Source organism: Hippopotamus amphibius, chromosome 5 (genome assembly GCF_030028045.1).
Source record: "Hippopotamus amphibius kiboko isolate mHipAmp2 chromosome 5, mHipAmp2.hap2, whole genome shotgun sequence".
NCBI classification, from domain to species: domain Eukaryota; kingdom Metazoa; phylum Chordata; class Mammalia; order Artiodactyla; family Hippopotamidae; genus Hippopotamus; species Hippopotamus amphibius.
The window spans coordinates 47,529,242-47,550,329 of NC_080190.1; the positions used below are offsets into that span (position 1 = coordinate 47,529,242).

General features: G+C 38.3%; 1 protein-coding gene and 1 pseudogene across 2 annotated transcripts; one reads left to right on the plus strand and one right to left on the minus strand.

Annotated features, from left to right (window-relative positions):
• Positions 1 to 523: 523 nt before the first annotated feature.
• Positions 524 to 20,859, plus strand: CISD1 (CDGSH iron sulfur domain 1). 2 transcript variants are annotated; one of them, XM_057735845.1, is made up of 3 exons: positions 524 to 681; positions 8,070 to 8,275; positions 19,048 to 20,859. In XM_057735845.1, the coding sequence occupies exons 1-3, from the start codon at positions 657 to 659 to the stop codon at positions 19,135 to 19,137; spliced, it is 321 nt and encodes a 106-aa protein (XP_057591828.1). In that variant the 5' UTR covers positions 524 to 656; the 3' UTR covers positions 19,138 to 20,859. The 2 variants fall into 2 exon arrangements, with proteins under 2 accessions (XP_057591828.1, XP_057591827.1); XM_057735844.1 differs by lacking the exon at positions 524 to 681 and adding an exon at positions 6,630 to 6,834.
• Positions 15,792 to 17,092, minus strand: LOC130853644 (AP-1 complex subunit sigma-1A-like; annotated as a pseudogene).
• Positions 20,860 to 21,088: the final 229 nt, after the last annotated feature.

Sequence of the window (21,088 nt, forward strand, 5' to 3'; positions counted from 1 at the left end):
CCGGATTTTTTTCTCTCTCCCACACGACCCTGAGCGCAAATTCCAAGGTGATCAATAGATGGAGAATTGGGTCGGAGGCAGGAAAAAGGCATACACGCTGGGAGAGAGGGGGAGATTCTGGATGGGACACCACAGTTGGTTCCTGTGTCTGGCATTTCAAATGAAAACTGGACCTAGCCTTGCAGGTACCAGACTAAGCAAGAAAATTTTGTGTAAAATCTCAGATATCTGATTATGACAAGTATTGTGTCAGCACATCCCCTCTGCCCCCATAAGTCCGCACACCTGGGAGAGACGTAAAACCTGGCCCGGACTCCCTATTCCAAAGGCCACTGGGCTGGGCTCCAGGACCAAACCCCACAGGATTGCGCAAACTCAGTTGCTACCTCTCTTGGTCTCTTCCTCCTCCCTCCTCTTGCGGCTGTCAAAATCCGGAGTCAAGACTTCCCAAAGGCACGGGACGCAGCTCCGCGCATGCTCAGCATCAGCCCGGTTGCCCAATACACCCGTGCTTACGGCCTGTCGCGGCGCCTGCGCGGTAGCAGCAGCCTGCAGTCCGCCCTTAGGACGGGCGCCGGTCGCACCTTGACTCCCGCGGTCCGCGCGTGCCGTTTTGTGCTCAGTGTCCTGTGCACACCCTTGCAAGCGACGGCGCCATGAGCATGACTTCCAGCGTACGAGGTGAAGTGGGGCATGGGAGCGGGTGAGGCTGGCGGCCTGCGCACCGGTTGCAGCTTCCTCAGCGCCTCCTTGGGCTGTTACTGCTGCCCTTGCGTTCCCGCCAGTCCTGTAACCTTGAGATGCAGAAGGGCAAGCGCTCCGCGGGCCTGCAGGCTCCCCGGCCCACATGGGACAAGGGGGCGAGATCAGGGTATGATCCTCGGGCATAAGTGGCGTGGGGGCCATGCAGGCATCCACATAGGTCTGGCCCACATTTCCCCTAACTAGCAAAACCCTAAATCCTGATGATCCCGCTGCACTGCTAGCTTTTCTTGTTCTCCCCGAGACTCCTCTCTGTTATGTCACAGGGCCTGGGGAAAAAAGGTGAAACAAAAACCAAAAACCCTTTTCCCCCCTCTCAACGTTTAAATCACCGCGGAGTGAGAACGTCGATTTCCTGCAACCCACAAGCGATGCATGACTAATCACATCTTAGTTTTGCACATTTTTTAAAAGGAAGAAACCCAAACCGAGGTTTTCCGTTTTCCCAGTTTGTTGTTTTTCCTTTTTTTTTTTTTTTTTTTAATGCTTCTGGCATCTGGCGCTCGGTGGCAGTAGTCCAGGAGAGAGGATTGAAAACTGAGCTCATTGAGCCGTCACCTTTCTCAGCCTTGCTTCCCTTGTGCTAGTACGTAGCGTTTGGAACTGTTACTTCACAGAAGGTCCGAATAATATTGAGACTTTCTAGAAGTCAATTAATATGGAGCTTCACTTTATAACAATTCTTGGTGGTAGTATAATTGTTAAAATAATAATGTGTACCAGCTACGTGATACATGAGTGTTTTGCCCAGGTATAAAACGCCACACCTCAAGGTTTGGTTAACTGTAATAGTAGTTAGGCAGAGGTAAAAAGATTGTCCAGAAGTTAATTTAAAATAGCCTTCTTGATTCATTTAGTAAATATTGAGCATCTGAAGTACCAAATTCTGTGAAAGTTCCCTACTAACTTGGGCCCTAATATTGTAATTGATTCTATAAATTGGAGAATTCCACTTGTTGCCAAAAGTTATCTGGCAGAGTGAGGGTGATAACCCACGACATTTTTAAGTTACTAATGCAGTATATAGGAGGTGATTATTTGCAAAACGTATTTAAAATGATACTCATCTTTAGGCTTCTTTAAATAGAGGCGCCTTCCTGCATTTAAAATAGGGAGTGATTTTTGTTTGTTGTTAAATATATATTTTTTTCTCTCAGGAATAAAACAATTGTATAAAATAAGATATTCATGTGACTTGAGCCACTGATAATCTTATAGGAAGACAATTTGCACTTGTGTGATATGGGACAAAAGATTCCAAAATGTATTTTCAAAATGTTATCATTTTGTATAATTGGGTACTAAACTCAGTTTAGGTAGCATACTGTTGAAATGTGTAATAGGTGAATCCTGAGACTTCTTAAGACTATAAGCTAATACAAGTTTGTTATTTTTTTTATCCAACTATAGGGGAATCCAAAGGTGACTTTTCCCTTATTTTGCCATTTTCTAAGGGATAGGAAATTGCTTGCTGAATTGGGTTATTAGCTTAAACTTCAGGTACTTAACTTTGTTATGAAAAATGACTACTTTTTATTTCACCTAAAAGCATAAGGACAGTTGTGAGGACTATGGGGAGGGACCCAAAGCCTTTGTAAATCACTTCTGCCTGTGCCTTCTTCCTCAAACACAGTTGTGTGGCAAGGTCGGGATAGCATATGTTTTGTAATGTTTGGATCTCAAATTGTTCTACTCTCAGTTTTTAAACCAAACCTGTTCATTCCTATAGACTGAAAATCAATTTAGATCTTTTGATTTGGGGGAAGATGACCATGTCTTTTCTCAGTTAAATAAGTAAATTATATATATATATTTATATTTATAATTTGTGTATATATTATATAATTTTAAAGGGCTTAGAATGGTATTTGGCAATGGTAAACACTGTATATGTTAAATAAAAGACGGGTGTGTATATGCATGCAGAATTCTTGTTTATATTCAGGAAAAAAAAAATAATGGGTGGATTAGAAATGAAATGCGTGGAGATCAGGTCAGGACATGAATCTGGGAGAGGCAATGAGGATGAGTGATTGGAATGGTAATCCAAAGATCCCAGTCAGTGAGATGGCTTTTGATACCCATTTGATTGATATTACCAAACTTTTTTTTTCCTTATTGAGTTATAATTGACATACTTATACCAAACTTATTTTTTATGTGATACCAAATATTTATTACAGTTTTTGAAACTATAATAACCATTAAGAAACATTAAGTGGCTTTCACTACCAGGAAGTCTCCATTCTCTAATGACTCCTTCTCATACCCAATAAATTACCTCTAGGAAGTTTACTAAACTTCCTGCTCCTTAACATCTGCAAAACTCCTTGAATCTCCTCTCATCCTTAATCCCTTCCCTTCTATTTGCAAGGAAGAGATTATCTGAGGATGTTCTCTCTCCATATCATCCAGATGCCCTTTTCTCCTGCTTCCTTAAGCTCTTGCCTCAGTAATGATACCAATTGCTCTTAATTCTCTCCTCTCACTCACAGGGGTTTTCTTCTCTTCAGCCCAAACTCACTCATAATTCACCCTCATTACAAAAAAAAAAAAAAGCCAACTAAACCAAATGTTTTTAAAGGCCTTCCTTATTCCTACTGTCCTCTCAAATCACTTTGTTTTCATATTTTGCTTTACCCTCAAGTTACAAAATAGGCAGTAGTCTGTCTGCCTTGTGCTTTACTGTACTTTCCAAACCCTAAGACTACAGTGCTTGTAACCAAAGATAAATTTCTTAAGTTCTTATTCTCTGACTGTTATATCGATGTCTTTTATGGAAACTAACTCATAATTTTCCAATCCATTTAACTTCAACATATAAAAATACTGTTTGGGTTCAATAAATTTATTGAGTCATTTAAAGTAACTATTCAAGGGTTTATTTTTTATCTGAGAAGGAATGTACAGATCATACTGTGGATAAAAGATATAGCGTCTATAGGTTATAAATAATAAATAATGGGGGATTTGGGGGCTATATATAGATGAAATAAGTTTGACAGTGAGTTGATACTTATTGGAGCTGGGTGAGTGTAAGTGGGAGTTCTTTACAGTATTTTCTCTGTGTGTCTTTAGTGTTCCATAATGAAGTTTTATTTTTAATCTCAGAAAGTATTTAAATTCCACTTTGACACAGTAGGTTAAGATGAGGCCAAAGAGAAGTCATTTGGTGTAATGTGATACTCAGATGGACAGGTGGAGTTGCAAATTCAAATTAGAAATCTGTTATTTCTTTCTACTTAACTAACATTGAACACTGCCCGTATGCCAGGCCTTGAGAGAAAAACATTACCAGGCACAGCCTACCAATGTGAGGGAGACCTAAGGACAGCAAAGATTTAAACACAGCTCCCCTCCCCCTCTCCTGAGGTGGAAGGAACATTCTGATTCTATGGCAGTTGACACTGGGTAGGACAGGACAGTTTGGGGCAGAAAAGGGGCTAAAGGAAAAGAAGCAGGGTGAGATTTCTGGCTTAGGTTAAAGGAAAGTGATTCCCACAATAAAGTCAAGAAATGAGTTATAAGCATGGGTGTGGGATTTGGGAACAAGTTGATGTTTTCTCTATCTTTGAAAAATCATAAGAGACAAAACCAAATATTATACCAAGATTGTAGGCCAGGGGAAGACTAAGAAAGGGACAGATTATTTAGAAATGTATTTGTTGTATTTTCTTCATATTGGCATATTCATGGTTTTTGTATAGATAGAAAGCATTGTTAAGCAAGGTAGGGGTTTGAGCTAACTATAGGAATACTGTACCTTGAGAGAGGTGTACAGGAAAGGGAAGTGAGGATAAATTAGAAGAGGCAGAAATAAGGCTGAGGATATTTCTGGACCCCAGTTTTGAAGGAATGCCTGAAAGAATGCCAACTGAAATATCTTTAGAAATTGAGTCTTGATACAGTCCCTTGTTCAGCCTGAGATGGTGTCTGTTCTTAATAGGCATATACACTATCAGGAACTAAATGTTACTTGGGTTTTATTGTTTTTGTTTACTGTCTTGGGTTTTCAATTCTTTCTCTATTGTAATTGTTGACTTTTGAATCCATCATCATTCTTGTCTACCTCCATATAGCTTCCTTTTATTTCTTTTCCCTAGAGTTGCCAGTGGCATCCATAGCTCTCTGCCAGAAAAGACTGATTCAGGCTGCAGCAATGACATGATAAAACAGCAACATTTTTCTTGTTCTGGGAACTTTTACATTTGGCTCTAATGAGGCTAGAGAATTAGAATTTGGGAAGGAGGGGGATGAAAATTGTTTTCTTAAGACCTAATCTGGCTCTGTGATTCTAAAAAACTCATTGGCGCAAATGCAAAGCCATTTTCCTAGCACACATATGGTGCCGTGACATTTATATAGGGTCATTAGTGACCCTCCATAGAGGATAGGGTCACAGAGTGCATGTTTTGATTCCCCACAGGACAGCCATTCTTGGGTAATATCTAGAGGTAGTTCCCTCCCTGTCAGTTATTCTGTCATTTCTTCCACCATCAAAAAAAAAAAAAAAATCCAGGGGAGGTAAAGGTTTTTAAAAAGTCACCATGTGGATTCACTTGATAGTATAAGTAAAGAGAATAGAAGAATGTTTTAAATGTTGAGAAAGATTCTTTTGGCCTATCATAAGTTTCAGGTAGAAATTCCTATAGGATTCTTTTTTATATATCATGAGACAAATTAATCCTAGCCAATTGTAGTTTTTCTTTGGATCGCGGGCCTTTATGTAATATGTAGGCATCATTAAAACAAATCTGTTAGAGATTACTTCAAACTTCACCTCAAAAGTAAGGTGTAACTAAGGTCAGCAGCATTTAGGGAATTATATTATTTCAGTCTTCTGGGATATTTCCCTCTTTTTAAGTTTATACTAAGGATTTAACATTCATAATTGAATATATATGTGCAAAGCAGTATTTTAGCCCATTTTGTGATAGGTATTAGCTATTCAGAGTGGCTTTCCATTAACTAAGAAGTAGATTGCTATAACTGCTGACATTTCCTCAAGGGAATTCCATGGTTTAAAAAAAAATGCATCAGAAAGGAGGATCTTGAATCAAGCTAGAAATTAGAGCAAGATTTCAGCCCTGCTCGGAGTTGCCACAGAATGATACCATGAAACAGCACTAAAATTCAAGGCAGGGAATTCCCTGGGCATCCAGTGGTTAGGACTCCTTCACTGCCATGGGCTTGGGTTTGATCCCTAGTCGGGGAACTAAGATCCTGCAAGCCTCATGGCACGGCCAAAAAAAAAAATGTGTCCTTTATTAATGAGAAAAAATGATGACATTCATAATAAAAAAAAACACATTTTAAAAAATAATAAAAATAAATAAAAATTTAAAAATTCAGAGCAAATCTGCAGAAGGTGAGTAGTTTAAAGTATCTTTCAATGAGGCCAAAGGTTTGAAGCTGTCAAATGACTTATTAACTTTTCTCAGTCATGCAGCACCTGGGAAGGGCATAAAGTTAATGTTTATTTTAGGGGATTATAGCAGGGAGGAACAGAAATGTTATGTGGGCAGGAAAACAAACTAAATTTTTTTTGCAGAGAAAAATACTGTGGTTGAAAATAGAATCCAAGGAACATGCTAATTAGAAACACTTGATAAAAACTAAATTATTAAATAAGCTAGAAGAAAAGACCAAGATAAAAGGAACTAAGTGTGAGAGTGGTTGTTCCTTGCCGTTAGAGTTTTGTAAGAATAAGCTACAATTTTACGTAAGATACTGTTAGGTTTAGTGATTAATCACATTAGTTATAAGAAATTTGACTCAGTAGTGCAAGTAAACCATGCAGTTAATTATTCATTATATGTTTTTTTTGGCCTTGGAATGTGTTTTTTGTACTTATTCCTCTAGGGTTTTATTTGATAGTCTGGGAACTTATTTCAAACACTGTGAAGATCTGACTCAGGAAATGCTGGGACGCAGTCCAGTGTGTTTATCCTGACCCCTGTTCAACTTCTTCCTGCAGTCCACTCCATGCTGGGAATAGACAACTCTCCTCTGAGGCTGAGGCTAACCAGACTATGCAGCACTCTCTTCTCTCCAAAATTCTCTGGAACTGGGGTAGTTGTTAAGTGCTTGGATTTCTAAGGGATCCTTGAAAAGCTTCGTGAAAAGAATAAATAGATGTCCTATTAGTCAAACAAATAATTGAGCGGAAAAATGTCATTAAATTTAAAATGAAGTTTGTAGGGAATTCAGATCAGCCACTGGTGGATAATGGAAATTTAGAATTTATTAAAGGAGAATCTAACTGTAATTATATTATGTTTTCTCTGAAATTAGTACATTCTGATTTTTATTTTAATGAGACACTTTGAAATTTAAAAAAAAAAAAAAGCTTTTGAATGACTTGAAGCCCAGAATGCTGCTGGATGTATTCTTTTGAATGTTTAATATTAAGGGTTGGTTTTGTTTTATTTGTCCTTTCTTGCTTTTTCTTTGGATACCAATTCTGTTTATAGTTATACAGTTTTAAATGACTAAAGGACCTACTATTTAAATTAACTCTGGGACTTCCCTGGCATTCCAGTGTTAAGACTCTGCTTCCACTGCAGGGGCTGTAGGTTCAATCCCTGGTTGGGGAACTAAGATACTGCATGCCACGGATGTGGCCAAAAAAAAAAAAAACTCTGACGAGTCATTTTGTTAACATAATCACCTCCTGATTTTTAGAGGGATGGGAGGATCTTGTTTGTAATCTGAATTTTTTTATGTATCGAGGCTTTTGGTTTTTGTTTTTGGCAATAGGTATCTGCAGGCTCACAGGGGTTTGTTTGTTTTACTGTTTATTTATTTAGGGTCTTATTTGCGGCATGCAGGATCTTTAATTGCAGCATGAGCACTTCTTAGTTGCAGCATGCATATGGGATCTCGTTCCCCAACCAGGGATCCAGCCCAGGCCCCCTGCATTGGGAGCGCGGAGTCTTACCCACTGGACCACCAGAGAAGTTCCTCACGAGTTATTTTAAATCTATTTATGAGCACTTTAAAAAGATTACCAAGCTTTGTTTTTGCTTCTTCAACTATAAAATAATTTTAAGTTTTCCTCTTCTATCTTAATTTAGCTAACATCACTCAATAGAAAATACACAATTGCCTTAATAAGGGATGGGAAAAGTTTTAACTTTTAACTGGACTGCTACACCAGTGTGTTCTGACCATATTTTTAAACATTAAAAACCTTTGACTGTTGGGATACTTAGTACTCAAAAACTAGATTTCCTGAACATTCATGTTAGATTATTAGTATATATTTTGGTTTTGATAATTATTCCTGTTTTCCTTCCCTACCCTAGTTGAATGGATCGCAGCAGTTACCATTGCTGCTGGGACAGCTGCAATTGGTTATCTAGCTTACAAAAGATTTTATGTTAAAGATCATCGTAACAAATCTATGGTAAACCCTCACATCCAGAAAGACAACCCCAAGGTGGTACATGCTTTTGATATGGAGGATTTGGGAGATAAAGCTGTGTACTGCCGTTGTTGGAGGTCCAAAAAGGTAAGAGAAATAAGTCCTTTATATCAATGCCATCTTTAATGTAACATTTCTTTTCAAACTATTCTATCAAACTGGTATCATCAAATATTAAGATATCCCTTCTTCCTTCCTTTCTTTTTTTTTAATGGATTCTGTTTTTCTCTGTGTTCTGTGTACTCTTCAGGAATATATTTACTAAAATGTATAACCACCATGCAGTAAAATTATATCACCCTCGTTGAGTTAGGCGAATGTAACCATATTCCTGGCCAAAGAAGAGAGAAAAAATCCCTTTGCTTACACTTAGAATTTCCTTCCTAAGTGAGTCTTAATGTTAGCCCGCTATCCCTGGAAAAGGAGTATACAGCTCAAATACAAAGAGAAACAGAAGAGGTCATTTTTTTTTTCTTGAAATTTCAAGCTCCTGGATTCTAGGGCAAGTTTTGGAAATACCAAGATAAACTTTTGGAAAATTACCCCTGAAAATTTCTTACCTGGTATATACGTATTGATCGTGTAGCCTAAGCTTTCTTGAAGCTGCAGTTCCTTTTTTTAAATATCTAACACAGGATTTTTTTTGTATCTTTATTTTCTGTTGTGAGACTTTGCATTTTATCAAGTTCCATTTGGAAATACCTCTGTGATATCTGCAGCTTTTAGATATGATGACAGCTAGTGATCTAAAGATGGTAAAATGCTCTCCTAAGGTCATCTTGAAAAGCTTCATACATTGAATAACTTCAGAATTTCTGGTATATTTAGAGAAATATGGTGAAATACTGTGTGTACTGCTGCTATTAGCATTTAAATAAAATGGATTGTACTAAAGATGACACTATAAGGCCTAAGAAAATAGGCAATAAAAATGATGTATCTATTTCTGAAAGCATGTTATGTCAGGGACGTCTTCCCACAGTGGAAAGCCATTATCACAAATCACATATCACAGAGAAGGAAGAAGTCACATACTAGGTACTAGAAAGCATATTCCACTAACCCCCCTTCTCAGGATACAATTGATGTTGTATTATCCATAGGTGATAGAGCGCTTAGATTATATTATTGTATCTGAAAACTGCTTGATGAATGTATGGAATATGAGCCAAAAATTAATAGTCCCATTATAATAAATTGTTCCTTAAGAAGAGCACTGTTCATTTGGAATGTGGGATTATTTATAATTACTAGTGGGGTTGCTAGAAAATAATCCTCAGTAATATTTTGTTGATGAGATCTGGTTTGTTTTTTTAAAAATTGAAACCTGTAATAGGTTTCATTCTCTTGTTGCTCACCAAAATATAAAAAAATAATACCTTTAGAAATTAAGGAATTTCTAAGTCCAGAGTTGTAATAGTTCTTTAGTCAGTGATCTTAAATAAAGTTCATTTAGCTTCTATTACTATATACATGCTTGAGAACAGTTAAATAGTAAAACAGCAGGTATAGATGTGTATAATAGATGCAGTACAAGTGCTTTTTTTAAAAAATAAATTTATTTATTGGCTGTGTTGGGTCTTCGTTGCTGCACACAGGCTTTCTCTAGTTGCGGTGAGTGGGGGCTACTCTTCACTGTGGTGCGCGGGCTCCTCATTGCCGTGGCTTCTCTTGTTGCGGAGCACGGGCTCTAGGCGCATGGGCTTCAGTAGTTGCGGCACGTGGGCTCAGTAGTTGTGGCTCACGGGCTCTAGAGCACAGGCTCAATAGTTGTGGCACACGGGCTTCGTTGCTCCGTGGCATGTGGTATCTTCCTGGGCCAGGGATTGAACCTGTGTCCCCTGCATTGGCAGGCAGATTCTTAACCACTGCGCCACCTAGGAAGTCCCAGCACAAGTGCTTTAAATAAAAGGAAGAGCTTGTTGCACTGTGGGCTAGAATTTTCTGGGAAGACATAGTCATATACATGGGAGTTAAATTTTAAATTGCCCCTGGAAAGATTGGTGGCATTGGAATACACTAACAAGTATTGGGGACTCTTAGACTCTGCGGGAAAGGACTCATGAGTGAAAGTGGGGTCAGTGAAGAATCTAGTATGATCCTTGCACCTCCCTCCCCCCAGGAATAAGTCCAAATTGAGGAGAGTCTTGAGTTCCAGCATGAGGAGTTTGTGCCTCCCAACATGGGGGAGCTCCTTGCAAGGGATTTCAGACGTGAAGTTAAACTTACATCAGAGTGCTGGCTGTGGGAATGGAGAAAAATGAACAGATACGTGAAACATTTTGAGGGAAGGATCACCCAAATGCAGTGACTGATTTGTGTGAAAGATTAGGGGAGGAAAACTAAAGCTCACTGAAGTATCCTGCTTAAGATAGGATTGTAGGGTTGGAAGAGGCGGTGCCACCAACGGAAATAAGGAATGTGGGGTGAATGGCTAATCTTCCAGAACACCAGTGAGGAGTCCAATTTCAAAGAGTGACATTGAGGTGACATTTGAATGGAAATGGACAGCGGGCAATCTGAAATGTGGGACTGAAGTTGAGACGTCGGGGTTGGAGACAGCGATCAGCAAAACTGACGGGTCAAGGGTAGGAATGCAGCAGATCCTTGGTAAAGATGAAAATCAAGGGCTAAGTATGAAATCTTGGAGAATTCTCTGTTTTGTGAAAAGGAGTAAGAGCCAAAAAAGGAGATGAAATGGGCCCCAGAGCTAGAAGAAAACTAAGAATATCGTGGCTTCACTGTGGAAAAGGAAAAAGTTTCAAGGAAGGTTTGGTTGTAAACATCGGCTTGTGCAAAAGGCAAGGAGGTGACTAGACTATGATACTAAGACTGTGGGATTAAGCAATTAGGCAATTGACCTTTTGGTGTCATTTCAGCAGAATAATTGGAATAGAAGCTACGTCCAAATGGATTACAATATGAATTACTACTAAAGAAATGCTTAAAGCCTGAATATATGGCAAAATTTCGGTAAATATGATAGTGAATGGAAAGAAAAAGAAATATGATGACTGCCTGAGTGAATGCTGAAGCTTAGCTTTGAAGCCAAGTAAAGGGCGTTTGCTTTGGTTGGGTGTTTCCGAAGAGTAAAGGGTCAATAAAGCAAATATGGACTTTTATGGACTAAGATCTCAAGTATTTCAGGAAGAAATCGCAGATGGACACAAGCTAGTGGTTTAAATGTTTATTAGACATTATAAGTCAACAGAACATTCCAGGAGTATTCTTTCATCATACAATTTAGAGTTTCCAGATGGGTAAACTGGAGATGACTGTTTCCCATAGGTAGACTTCAAGGAAAGGAATGCCAGACCAGTCATTTTATTTTCAGTTTCCTCAATGTCTTCTTTCTTTTTAAGCTTATCTTTTATGTCATTATTAATCTTCTTTGCATCCGTGATTTGTCAGTTCTGAATTTTCACTGAATCTTGGCACTTTATTCCCATGAGTTGATTCAAAGTTCACTTTGAATATTATTCAAGTTAGTGGATGTTCTTATTCTCCAGACATCTTTGGAATCACCGAACATTCCTGAGGTTCCTAAGGTTGTCATGCAGGTGCCAAAGTCACACTTCCATGCCTGTGCACAGAAGGCTTGATACCTTTGATTAGATGGCTATATTGAGTTTATGTTCCATAGTTTTTTTCCTCATACAAACCAGTTGTATTTCTAACATAACAAAATTTAAACTCCTATCTTTTAAAGTCACATGTAATATAAACTAATTCAATTTTAATTCATTCTTTTTTTTAATTGAAGTACAGTTGATTTACAATATTGTGTAAGTTTCAGGTGTATAGCATAGTGATTCAGTTTTTTTGCGGTTTATATTCCATCATAGGTTATGACAAGATATTGGATATAATTCTCTGTACTGTACAGTAAATCCTTGTTGCTTATCTATTTTATGTGTAGTAGTTTTTATCTGTTAATCCCATACTCTTAATTTGTCCATCCCCCCTCTAATTCATTCTTAAGGTACAGTCACTAATAACCTGTTGTGTTTCAAACAGTTTGAGCAGTTTTCTCAGACCTAATGAGATCTCTTAGTCATGTGCAGAAATTACCCATTTTAACGCACCTCATTCCTCCTCTCTTCCCCCAATTGGTGTGCCCTCTGCTGTTTCGGAAACTGGCCTGTTTCATAGTATTTCACAAAAGGGCTGTCCCTAAGTAAAGTGAGAAGGGAAGGAACTAATACAAAGGAAATAATAGGATATTTTCTGGGCATACAGGAAATTCAACCAGTTAAATTCACAAACTTTTCTCCAGATTTGTGAACAAACATTAACATCTTAGAACAAATGTTAGAATCATCTGTAAGCTAAACATTTTTCTCATCAATTTTCTGATTCTTTTAAGTATTGATACTACATGAACTGAATTAAATATACCCTTTGTGTTTTTTGTAACTTCAGCTCTTTGCTTGACATTTTTAACACATTTGAAATTTTTAGTGAAAGAGGGTTAATAAAATTCACATTTTCATTATATTATTATTTGATACAAAAACTGCTATACTTCCTAGATTACATTTGAAAGTGTATATCCACCACGTTTTCTTTCTCCTGCATAGAAAAGTAAAAAATGAAACAAGGCACTTTCTGGAAAAACACAGATATTGTTATATAATTTACCATTTGAATTTTAATGCCAAGTAATTGCTATTCATTCAAGCTGTATTCAGAATCATGAATTAATTTTAATAAACATATTCCATTAACAAATACAATGTATTCTTAAGAAATTGCTAATCATGTCTTGAAATAACTCATTTTGGCTCTTGGTTGAAAAAAAATGTTTAATCTTTTCATTAACTTAAAATGAGACATCTCTAATGGATAAATATGAGAATGCCTAATCTTCACATGAGGTTTGCAAAATTATTTTGATTACTGTTAAATGATATAGGAAGTACTATTAAAAGATATCTGTGCCTCTGAACAGAGTGATTTTGAATACAGAGTTTACATTTTAAAGGCATACAAAGCTTTATATACTTTAAAGGAGCATGAAGGTTTATTAACAGATAGCCAGGATCTACTAATTCAGTACTTTTTTTTAATTTTTTTTTTTTTTTTTTTTTTTTTATTTTTTGGCACACGGGCTTAGTTGCTCCGTGGCATGTGGGATCTTCCTGGAGCTAGGATCGAACCCGTGACCTCTGCAGTGGCAGGCGGATTCTTAACCACTGCGCCACCTAGGAAGCCCCTTTTTTTTAAATTAATTAATTTATTTATTTATTTACTTTTGGCTGCATTGAGTCTTTGTTGCTGCACACGGGCTTTCTCTAGTTGTGGCATGCGGGGGTTACTCTTTGTTGTGGTGCATGGGCTTCTCATTGCAGTGGCTTCTCTTGTTGCGGAACACAGGCTCTAGGTGCTTGGGCTTCAGTACTTGTGGCACAAGGTCTCAGTAGTTATGGCTCATGGGCTTAGTTGCTCTGAGGCATGTGGAATCTTTCCTGGACCAGGGCTGAACCTGGGTCTTCTGCATTGGCAGGCAGATTCTTAACCCCTGCGCCACCAGGGAAGTCCTTTTTTCTTTTTTTCTTTTTTTTTTAACTTTCACTGGAGTGTAGTTGATTTACAATCTCGTGTTAGTTTCAGGTGTATAGCAAAGTAAATCAGTTATGCATATATCCACTCTTTTAGATATTTTCCCATATAGGTCATTATAGAGTATTGAGTAGAGTTCCCTGTGCTGTACTAGTAGGTCCTTACTAGTTATCTATTTTATATATAATAGTGTGTATATGTCAGTCCCAATCTCCCAACGTATCCCTCCTCTCGCTCACTACTTTTTAAATAAATATTTATTTTTTACTTGTTTATTTTTAAGACCATGATGAAACGTGAATTTCAATTTTTAGGCAGAACCAGATTTTTATTAAATTATATCCTTATTTTAAAGTTTATTTATTTATTGGCTGCACTGGGTCTTCGTTGCTGCTTGCACACGTTCTCTAGGTGTGGTGAGCAGGCACTACTCTTCGTTGTGGTGTGCAGGTTTCTTATTGAGGTGGCTTCTCTTGTTGTGGCACACAGGCTATAATCGTGTGGGCTTCATTAGTTGTGGCACGTGGGCTCAGTTAGTTGTGGCTCACAGGCCTAGTCACTCTGCGGGATGTGGAATCCTCCCGGACCAGGGCTTGAACCCGTGTCCCCTGCATTGGCAGATGGATTCTTAACCACTGCCCACTAGGGAAGTCCCTATATCCTCATTTTAGATTTATAACTTTCTGAATCTTCTATGTATTTCTCTGTAGATTTCTCTCCTGTTCTTTACATATGGAGAAAAATAATTTGAGAAAATATATTAGTTTTCTAGTATTTTCAATGTGAGGTTAAAATAGAAATAAAAGTTAAATATGCTATTTTAGTAAATTATTTGAGACTTTTTTACTTCATGAATATTTCATTTTTCAGAAATACATCTTATAACCTATGGGAATAAAACCATACAGTGACATGTTTTGTGTTCTATTTATAAAAGTGGACTTTTTTTACAATGTAAACTTTTATTCTCACTGTAAAATCATCTGTGTTTGTTTATTAAACATATGTCACTTTGAAATGCTGTTCTTTGCTGTGGGATACATTTCAGTTTGATTTTTTTATGGCCTGTTTCCTCATCCATGCCAAGAAAACACTGAAAGCTTGGGGTCATGTTTTTGCTGCAAGGACTTATTTTTTTTATTTTTTTTTTAAAGTGACTGTTTTATTAGGACTTTGTTCTCGGTTATTCACCCGTCCCCTTGGGCCTGCGTGGTCCTTCCCAAGGGGCGGTGAGGGATGCGCCATCCATGACACCCATCTCCTGCTCAAAAGCGAAGGCTGAATGATAGGACCTCTTTCAACCCTATTTTGGGGGTAGAATAGGCTCACATCCTTTAGGAAACCCTAAATTCCACTTCCAGCTTGGGGGTTAAAGTCACAGGTCCCCAGGCCCTGACAGAGAGATGTAGAGTGCACACAAAAGGTGCCACAGCTCCTAGTCAATTCTTCTTCACAGGAGGTCAGGGCCACTTAGGCAGTGCTGGTGGCTCCTCGCCGTCCCTGCTCCACCTTACGCACCCACCTCCCTTCACTGCTCCCTAAATTCCCTGGTCCTATATACCTCACAAAACACATGGGGAGGAGGGGTTGGCAGGCCATGGAAACATCCTGGTTTTAGCCACTTCTCAAGCCTCTTCTAAGCATAGAGGATGGGATATACCCTGGAACTCTTGAGTCTCCTTCCCAGGTGAAACTAAACCAGGCAAATGAAATCTTCCACAAAGAAACCTCAGAGGAGTGAAACCACAACCCCGGAAGTTGCTCCTCCTTGTCTGAAGGCAGCTCGGGGAACTGGAGGCACCTTGGTCAGTGGTCACTGAGGTCAGAGAGACACTGAGCTCATAAATCTGTTTGGGGGAGGGCTGCCAGGTAAAATATAAAACACTCAGTCAAATTTGCATTTCAGATAAACAATGAATACATTTGCACAGGACACACTTAGCCTAAAAACATTGTTCAGCACCATAGCACGTTAAAATGGGTGTCCTTTTTTTTTTTTTGGCCTTAAATCGGGCAACCCTAGTTCCAGGGATGAGTGGAATGGGCAGTGCTCCTTTCCCATCCTGACTGATCCCAGCAGTCCTGTCTTACTTCATAGAGCCTAAGCCAGGCAAAGTCCAGAAATGCTTTTCCTTTTATTTCAGAGGAAAGGAAAAAAAATCAGACACTTTCGCCACCCCACCCACTTAGCTCCTGCCTCGAACTTGAGTGAAGGAGGGATAGGGCCCAGTCTTCTGTAAAGCCTGCCCTTCCCCCAGCCCTCCCTTCCCTCAAAATAGCAAGGTTAGAAAAAAATTAACTATGTTGTTCCTCCCCTGGAACTGGATGGAGGCCCCACGGCAGCCAAGAAAGAAGGGGAGGGAGAAGATGAGAGAAAAGGACTTCCCTCTTGAGATACAGATGTCCCCCTCCCAGGCAGAGAAGCTGCCCTGGCTGGCTGCGGGGAGGGCTGGAGGTAGGTTATGGGGCAGGGAGAAGATAAGAGCCCTGAAAACCTTTTCCCTTTAACCTGACATATTTATATATTTACAGTTATAAGGGTGGGGGGGAAGTTTGGGGTGACATTAGTTCTTCAAAGGCAGGGAATGAAAGCCAAATGGCACCCCCGACTTGGTCACATTTTCCTGCCTCCTAGCTCCTAAAACCTTCAGTGGGAAAAGGGGAAACAGGAGGTAGGGGTGGAAGGAGGGAATGTTTGAGGGTCCCGAGCCCACAGCTCACTGCAAAAGAAGGTGAGGCTGCAGAGGAGAGGCAGCTGGGTCCCACCAAGAACAGGGCCACCGATGCCCTGCCTCTCCACCAGCTCCCCACAGCTCCACGCGGCCCTGGGTGGGGGGCTAAGCCAGACCCATCTCCTCCAGCACACTTCACGGTGACTCATCCTCCTCCTGCAGCAGGTCCGCCTGCTCGATAGCCTTCAGCACACTCTTCTTGGAGGTGTCCTGGACGTCGCCCCCCCATCAAAAACTCATCCAAGATGAAGCAGGCCTTCTCAAAGTTGAAAATGATGTCCAGTTCGCAAACGCTGCCGAAGTACTTGTCCAGGAGTTCCACATATCGGTGGATCAGCTCCAGAGTGATGAGCTCATTGTCTTGGCCCTCGATGGCACAGCAGAAGTAGAGGCTGGCATATCTCTTACAGACAACTTTGAGGTCCCTCCATTCCAGGAAGCTGCACATCTTGGGCTTGCGAGCCAGAACCACCTGCCTAAGCTCCCGAACCATCTTCTTTCGCTCCTTGTCTGAGGTGGCCAGGTACCATTTTTGCAGCCGCAGCTTCCCCTGCCGGCTGAACAGCAGCATGAATCGCATCATCCTGCAGCCTCCGGCCCTGCGCGTCCCTCTTCGGCCACCAGGACTTATTTTTAATATGAATATACTGTACCATATCTTATTGACAGAAATAATATAAATTTTATATACATTGCATTTATATTGCTATCCCAAGATAGAATTTATACCTGGAAATGTAAGATGTGATGATATCTTGAGTTTTTCTGTAGTTTTTAACTAATTTACCACCTTTCAGAATTATATGCAGATAGTAAAATTAAAATTGAATTTTTAATCTTAGAATAGACAAGTCTCATCATAATTTAAGATTATATCCCATCATTGTCTAGTTTCAGGTATTGAAAATTATACTTCCTTAATGGAGTAATGAAGCGATTTTACTCTTCAGGCCAGGACTCCTGTTATTTTACTCTTCTAAATAGTCTCCTTTAGTGCAACAGTGTACCTTATACTAAACAGTGAAGGTGGGTTCTAGAGTGTAGGTAAGTTGGAGACATCAAGAATAAAACAAAGATGCTAGCTGCCATCACTTGACATGAAATAAAGATAAAAGGTGTAATATAGAAGGAAAGAAACAAAATAATTTACTGATAATTATAAAATCCAGAGGAGACAGCTAAAACATTGTTGCATTCTTATTTTTATCTTTAACAGTAGGAAGGACATACTTGCAAAAAACAGTGATACACACACACAGACACATATGTATTTATATATATAATTTATATCAAGAGTAGTCAGATATGAAAATATTTACCTAATTATAATAACCATGAAACATATAAGGCAGAAATGATCTTATCAGAAAATACATGAGACCTAAGGATGAAAAACACAAGAGAAATAAAATAGGACTTGGCCAAAACATTCTCAAGTTTATCTGGAAGAATAAATAGGTAAAGTTTAATAAAGTTAGGTAAAGAATAAATAGGAAAGGTTTAACAGACAAGAATACTGTGAAGGAAAACCAGCCCTACCAAATATTGAAGCACATTTTAAACAGTCATTATCCCATTATAGTAAGCTGATGAATATGATAATGGAGAACTTATAAGCATTTTATATGTAGAATTAATTTTAATAAAATTATGAATAAAGGTATAACAATTTGGGAAGCAATCACCTTTAGTAATATTGAAGCAACAGGATCTTAGAATAGCACTTTGCAAATTGTGCTCTATAGAACACCATGACAATGGATATCAAAGTAAAAGTGTCCATAATTCAGTCAGCTTGGGAAACTTAGGGTTAAAATAGTGGTTTTTATAGCAGAACCTCTTTAAAATAATAATGTATGTTGTGACTTAACTGTATATTTTTAAACACAGAATGAAGCCAAATGAGAATATTTCGCAGGACTTAACTTCTTAATTTGCAGAGCTCACTCTGGAAACACTGTGTTAGATATTAGTTTTGTCCTTTTCCCTCCCATTGGACACCAACATGTCTATTTTATCTAAAATTTGAAATCTTGGAAAGGAATGGAAGTTTATCACACCTCCAGGAGAAAGAAGTCTCCATGAAGGATGATAAAACGGGAAATACTGTCATATTTGTATGAAAGTAGAGAAATTAAGGATATGAGGAAATAAGCAAAGTAAAAAGCGTTGGGTGAAAAATTGCTACAAAGACGATCAGCAAAAGGATAATGAACACATTGATTTTACACAAATGAACTTGGGCTCTTACCAATAGACAGGCCATGGACACAGTTGACTAGAAAGGAGATATAACTAGTACATAAACCTGGAAGAGGTTTTCTACATCCACAGTCAGATGTCACACATGGAAATTCAGTTAATGCTCTGTGTATTATCCACAAGACAATCTCTTCATCTTCCTTTGTGTGTACACTTTACATATGCTCATTAAGAAAACCCACGTAAGGTAGCCAAGAAAAATCTTTGAGTTATCATGTCATGTGTGAATTAAGTATCACCCCCACTCTGCCAGACATAATACTGATTTTGCAATTAGACATTTAACAATCTTTCTCTTCCTAGTTCCCACTCTGTGATGGATCTCACACAAAACACAATGAAGAAACTGGAGACAACGTGGGACCTCTGATCATTAAGAAAAAAGACACTTAAATGGATGCTTGATGCTGCAAACCTACTTGTCATGATGTTTTCTGATTGTTTAATTAGAGTGACTACAACCTCTGTCTAATTCACCTCCGTTCTAGATGTGGTATATTGCAAACTACAGCTTTCATATTCACGGCATTTGCCTTACTTGTTGAACCATCGTGGTGCGCATTTGTTGAAACAAAAAAAAAAAAGGAAAAAGTAAAAGCCAATCTTGCGGCCTGTGGGTTATTTTGGTCTTGTAAGGATCCGTTTCTTTACATTTAAAAATGACTTTAGAATATAGTTGTATGGAGAAGTTAACATATTAAATTATTCTCAAAATCGTGTATGTGCAGATTGTCCTTATATGTTTCAAAGAAAAATTATCACCATTTAATATTACGTAGTTAACCTAGAAAGTAAATTGGGTGTGATTAAGCTCCGTTAATCTCTTAATAACAATCTAGGAAAAATCTATTATGACCTTGGTTTTATTCTTGATTGTGGTAATGAAACTGAGAAAATACGGCTTCTGTGTTTTCAATGAAAATGAACTTTGAATGTTAATTCTGCTTAATTATAAGTGGGCCAGGTCAATAATAAAGGGGCAGTAACTTCTTTGTATTCACCTTCATGGATATTTAATTAATCCATTAAAGAAATCAATAGTAGAAATTTAGATCAAAGTGATAATGAGATTTAAGTTGTCATGAAGGATGTCTTAAAATGTAATGTTCCAGAATTCTAGCCAAGGAGTGGCAAACACTTGAACTGGGGACACTGAACGAATTGGAGCACATAATGTCAAGTGTCTTGTATGCAAAGCCACACATCCTTGACGGAAATAGTAGTCGTGAGGGTAGATCAAAGGCATGGGAAGATTTTTCCTCATTCTCAATAATCGGGCACGTGATTAATTCTAGTAAAGAAGCTATTTTGGGGAGAAAAATAAGAATTGTATAATCTTAAAAACAAAAATTTGAAGACACGTGTTTCTGTAATCTTCAAAGAAACATTCTTCAGACCAGAAACATTGCATTTCTTTTTTTTTTTTTTTTTTTTTATTTTTTTGGGGGGTACACCAAGTTCAGTCATCTGTTTTTATACACATATCCCCGTATTCCCTCCCTTCCTTGACTCCCCCCCATCGAGTCCCTCCCACCTTCCCCGCCCCAGTCCTCTAAGGCATCTTCCATCCTCGAGTTGGACTCCCTTTGTTATACAACAACTTCCCACTGACTATCTATTTTACAGTTGGTAGTATATATATATGTCTGTGCTACTCTCTCGCTTCGTCTCAGTTTCCCCTTCACCCCCCGCAGAAACATTGCATTTCATTGCTGATTCAGAAAAAAATATGAAAACTGAAAATAATTAGGAGCAATAAAAGAGTTAAGACAGGAGTAGTTAATGTTTTTTTTTAAGAGAAATTAGGTTTTTGGATTTCATGGGTTAGAAGGAAAAATCATGACAAAATATATAGGTAATGTAGCTGACATAATTTGAAATTGTCAAAGGTAACAGGTAAACATTCTCATCATTTCTTTGCAGACACTTGAATTCTCAGTAGTAGTCAATCACATTTCTACTTGGTAGAATCCAGAATTACCTTGGAAGTAACAGAAATCAGTGCAACCAAAACATCAGTGTTCCTGTATTAAGTATGATCATTGATATTTTTTTCATGTATGGTTTTGTGTATTATGGTAGATAAAGTTGATCCCAAAATTGTGTGTACATTTTTAAGTAGTCCACGTAACTGAGCTGAACTTGTTTTAAGGCACATCTTCAGCACAAAATCTGAAGTACTGAAAATCCTGATTGTACCTATAAGATTCTTTTTTTTTTTTTTTTTTTCTCAGTCTACACATTTAATCATTACAGTCAATGCTCTTCTTAAGAGATGAGGAGCACACCTCCAGAAAATGGTTTTGAAGAAATTCATAAATTTTTTAAAAAACAAACTTAAAAA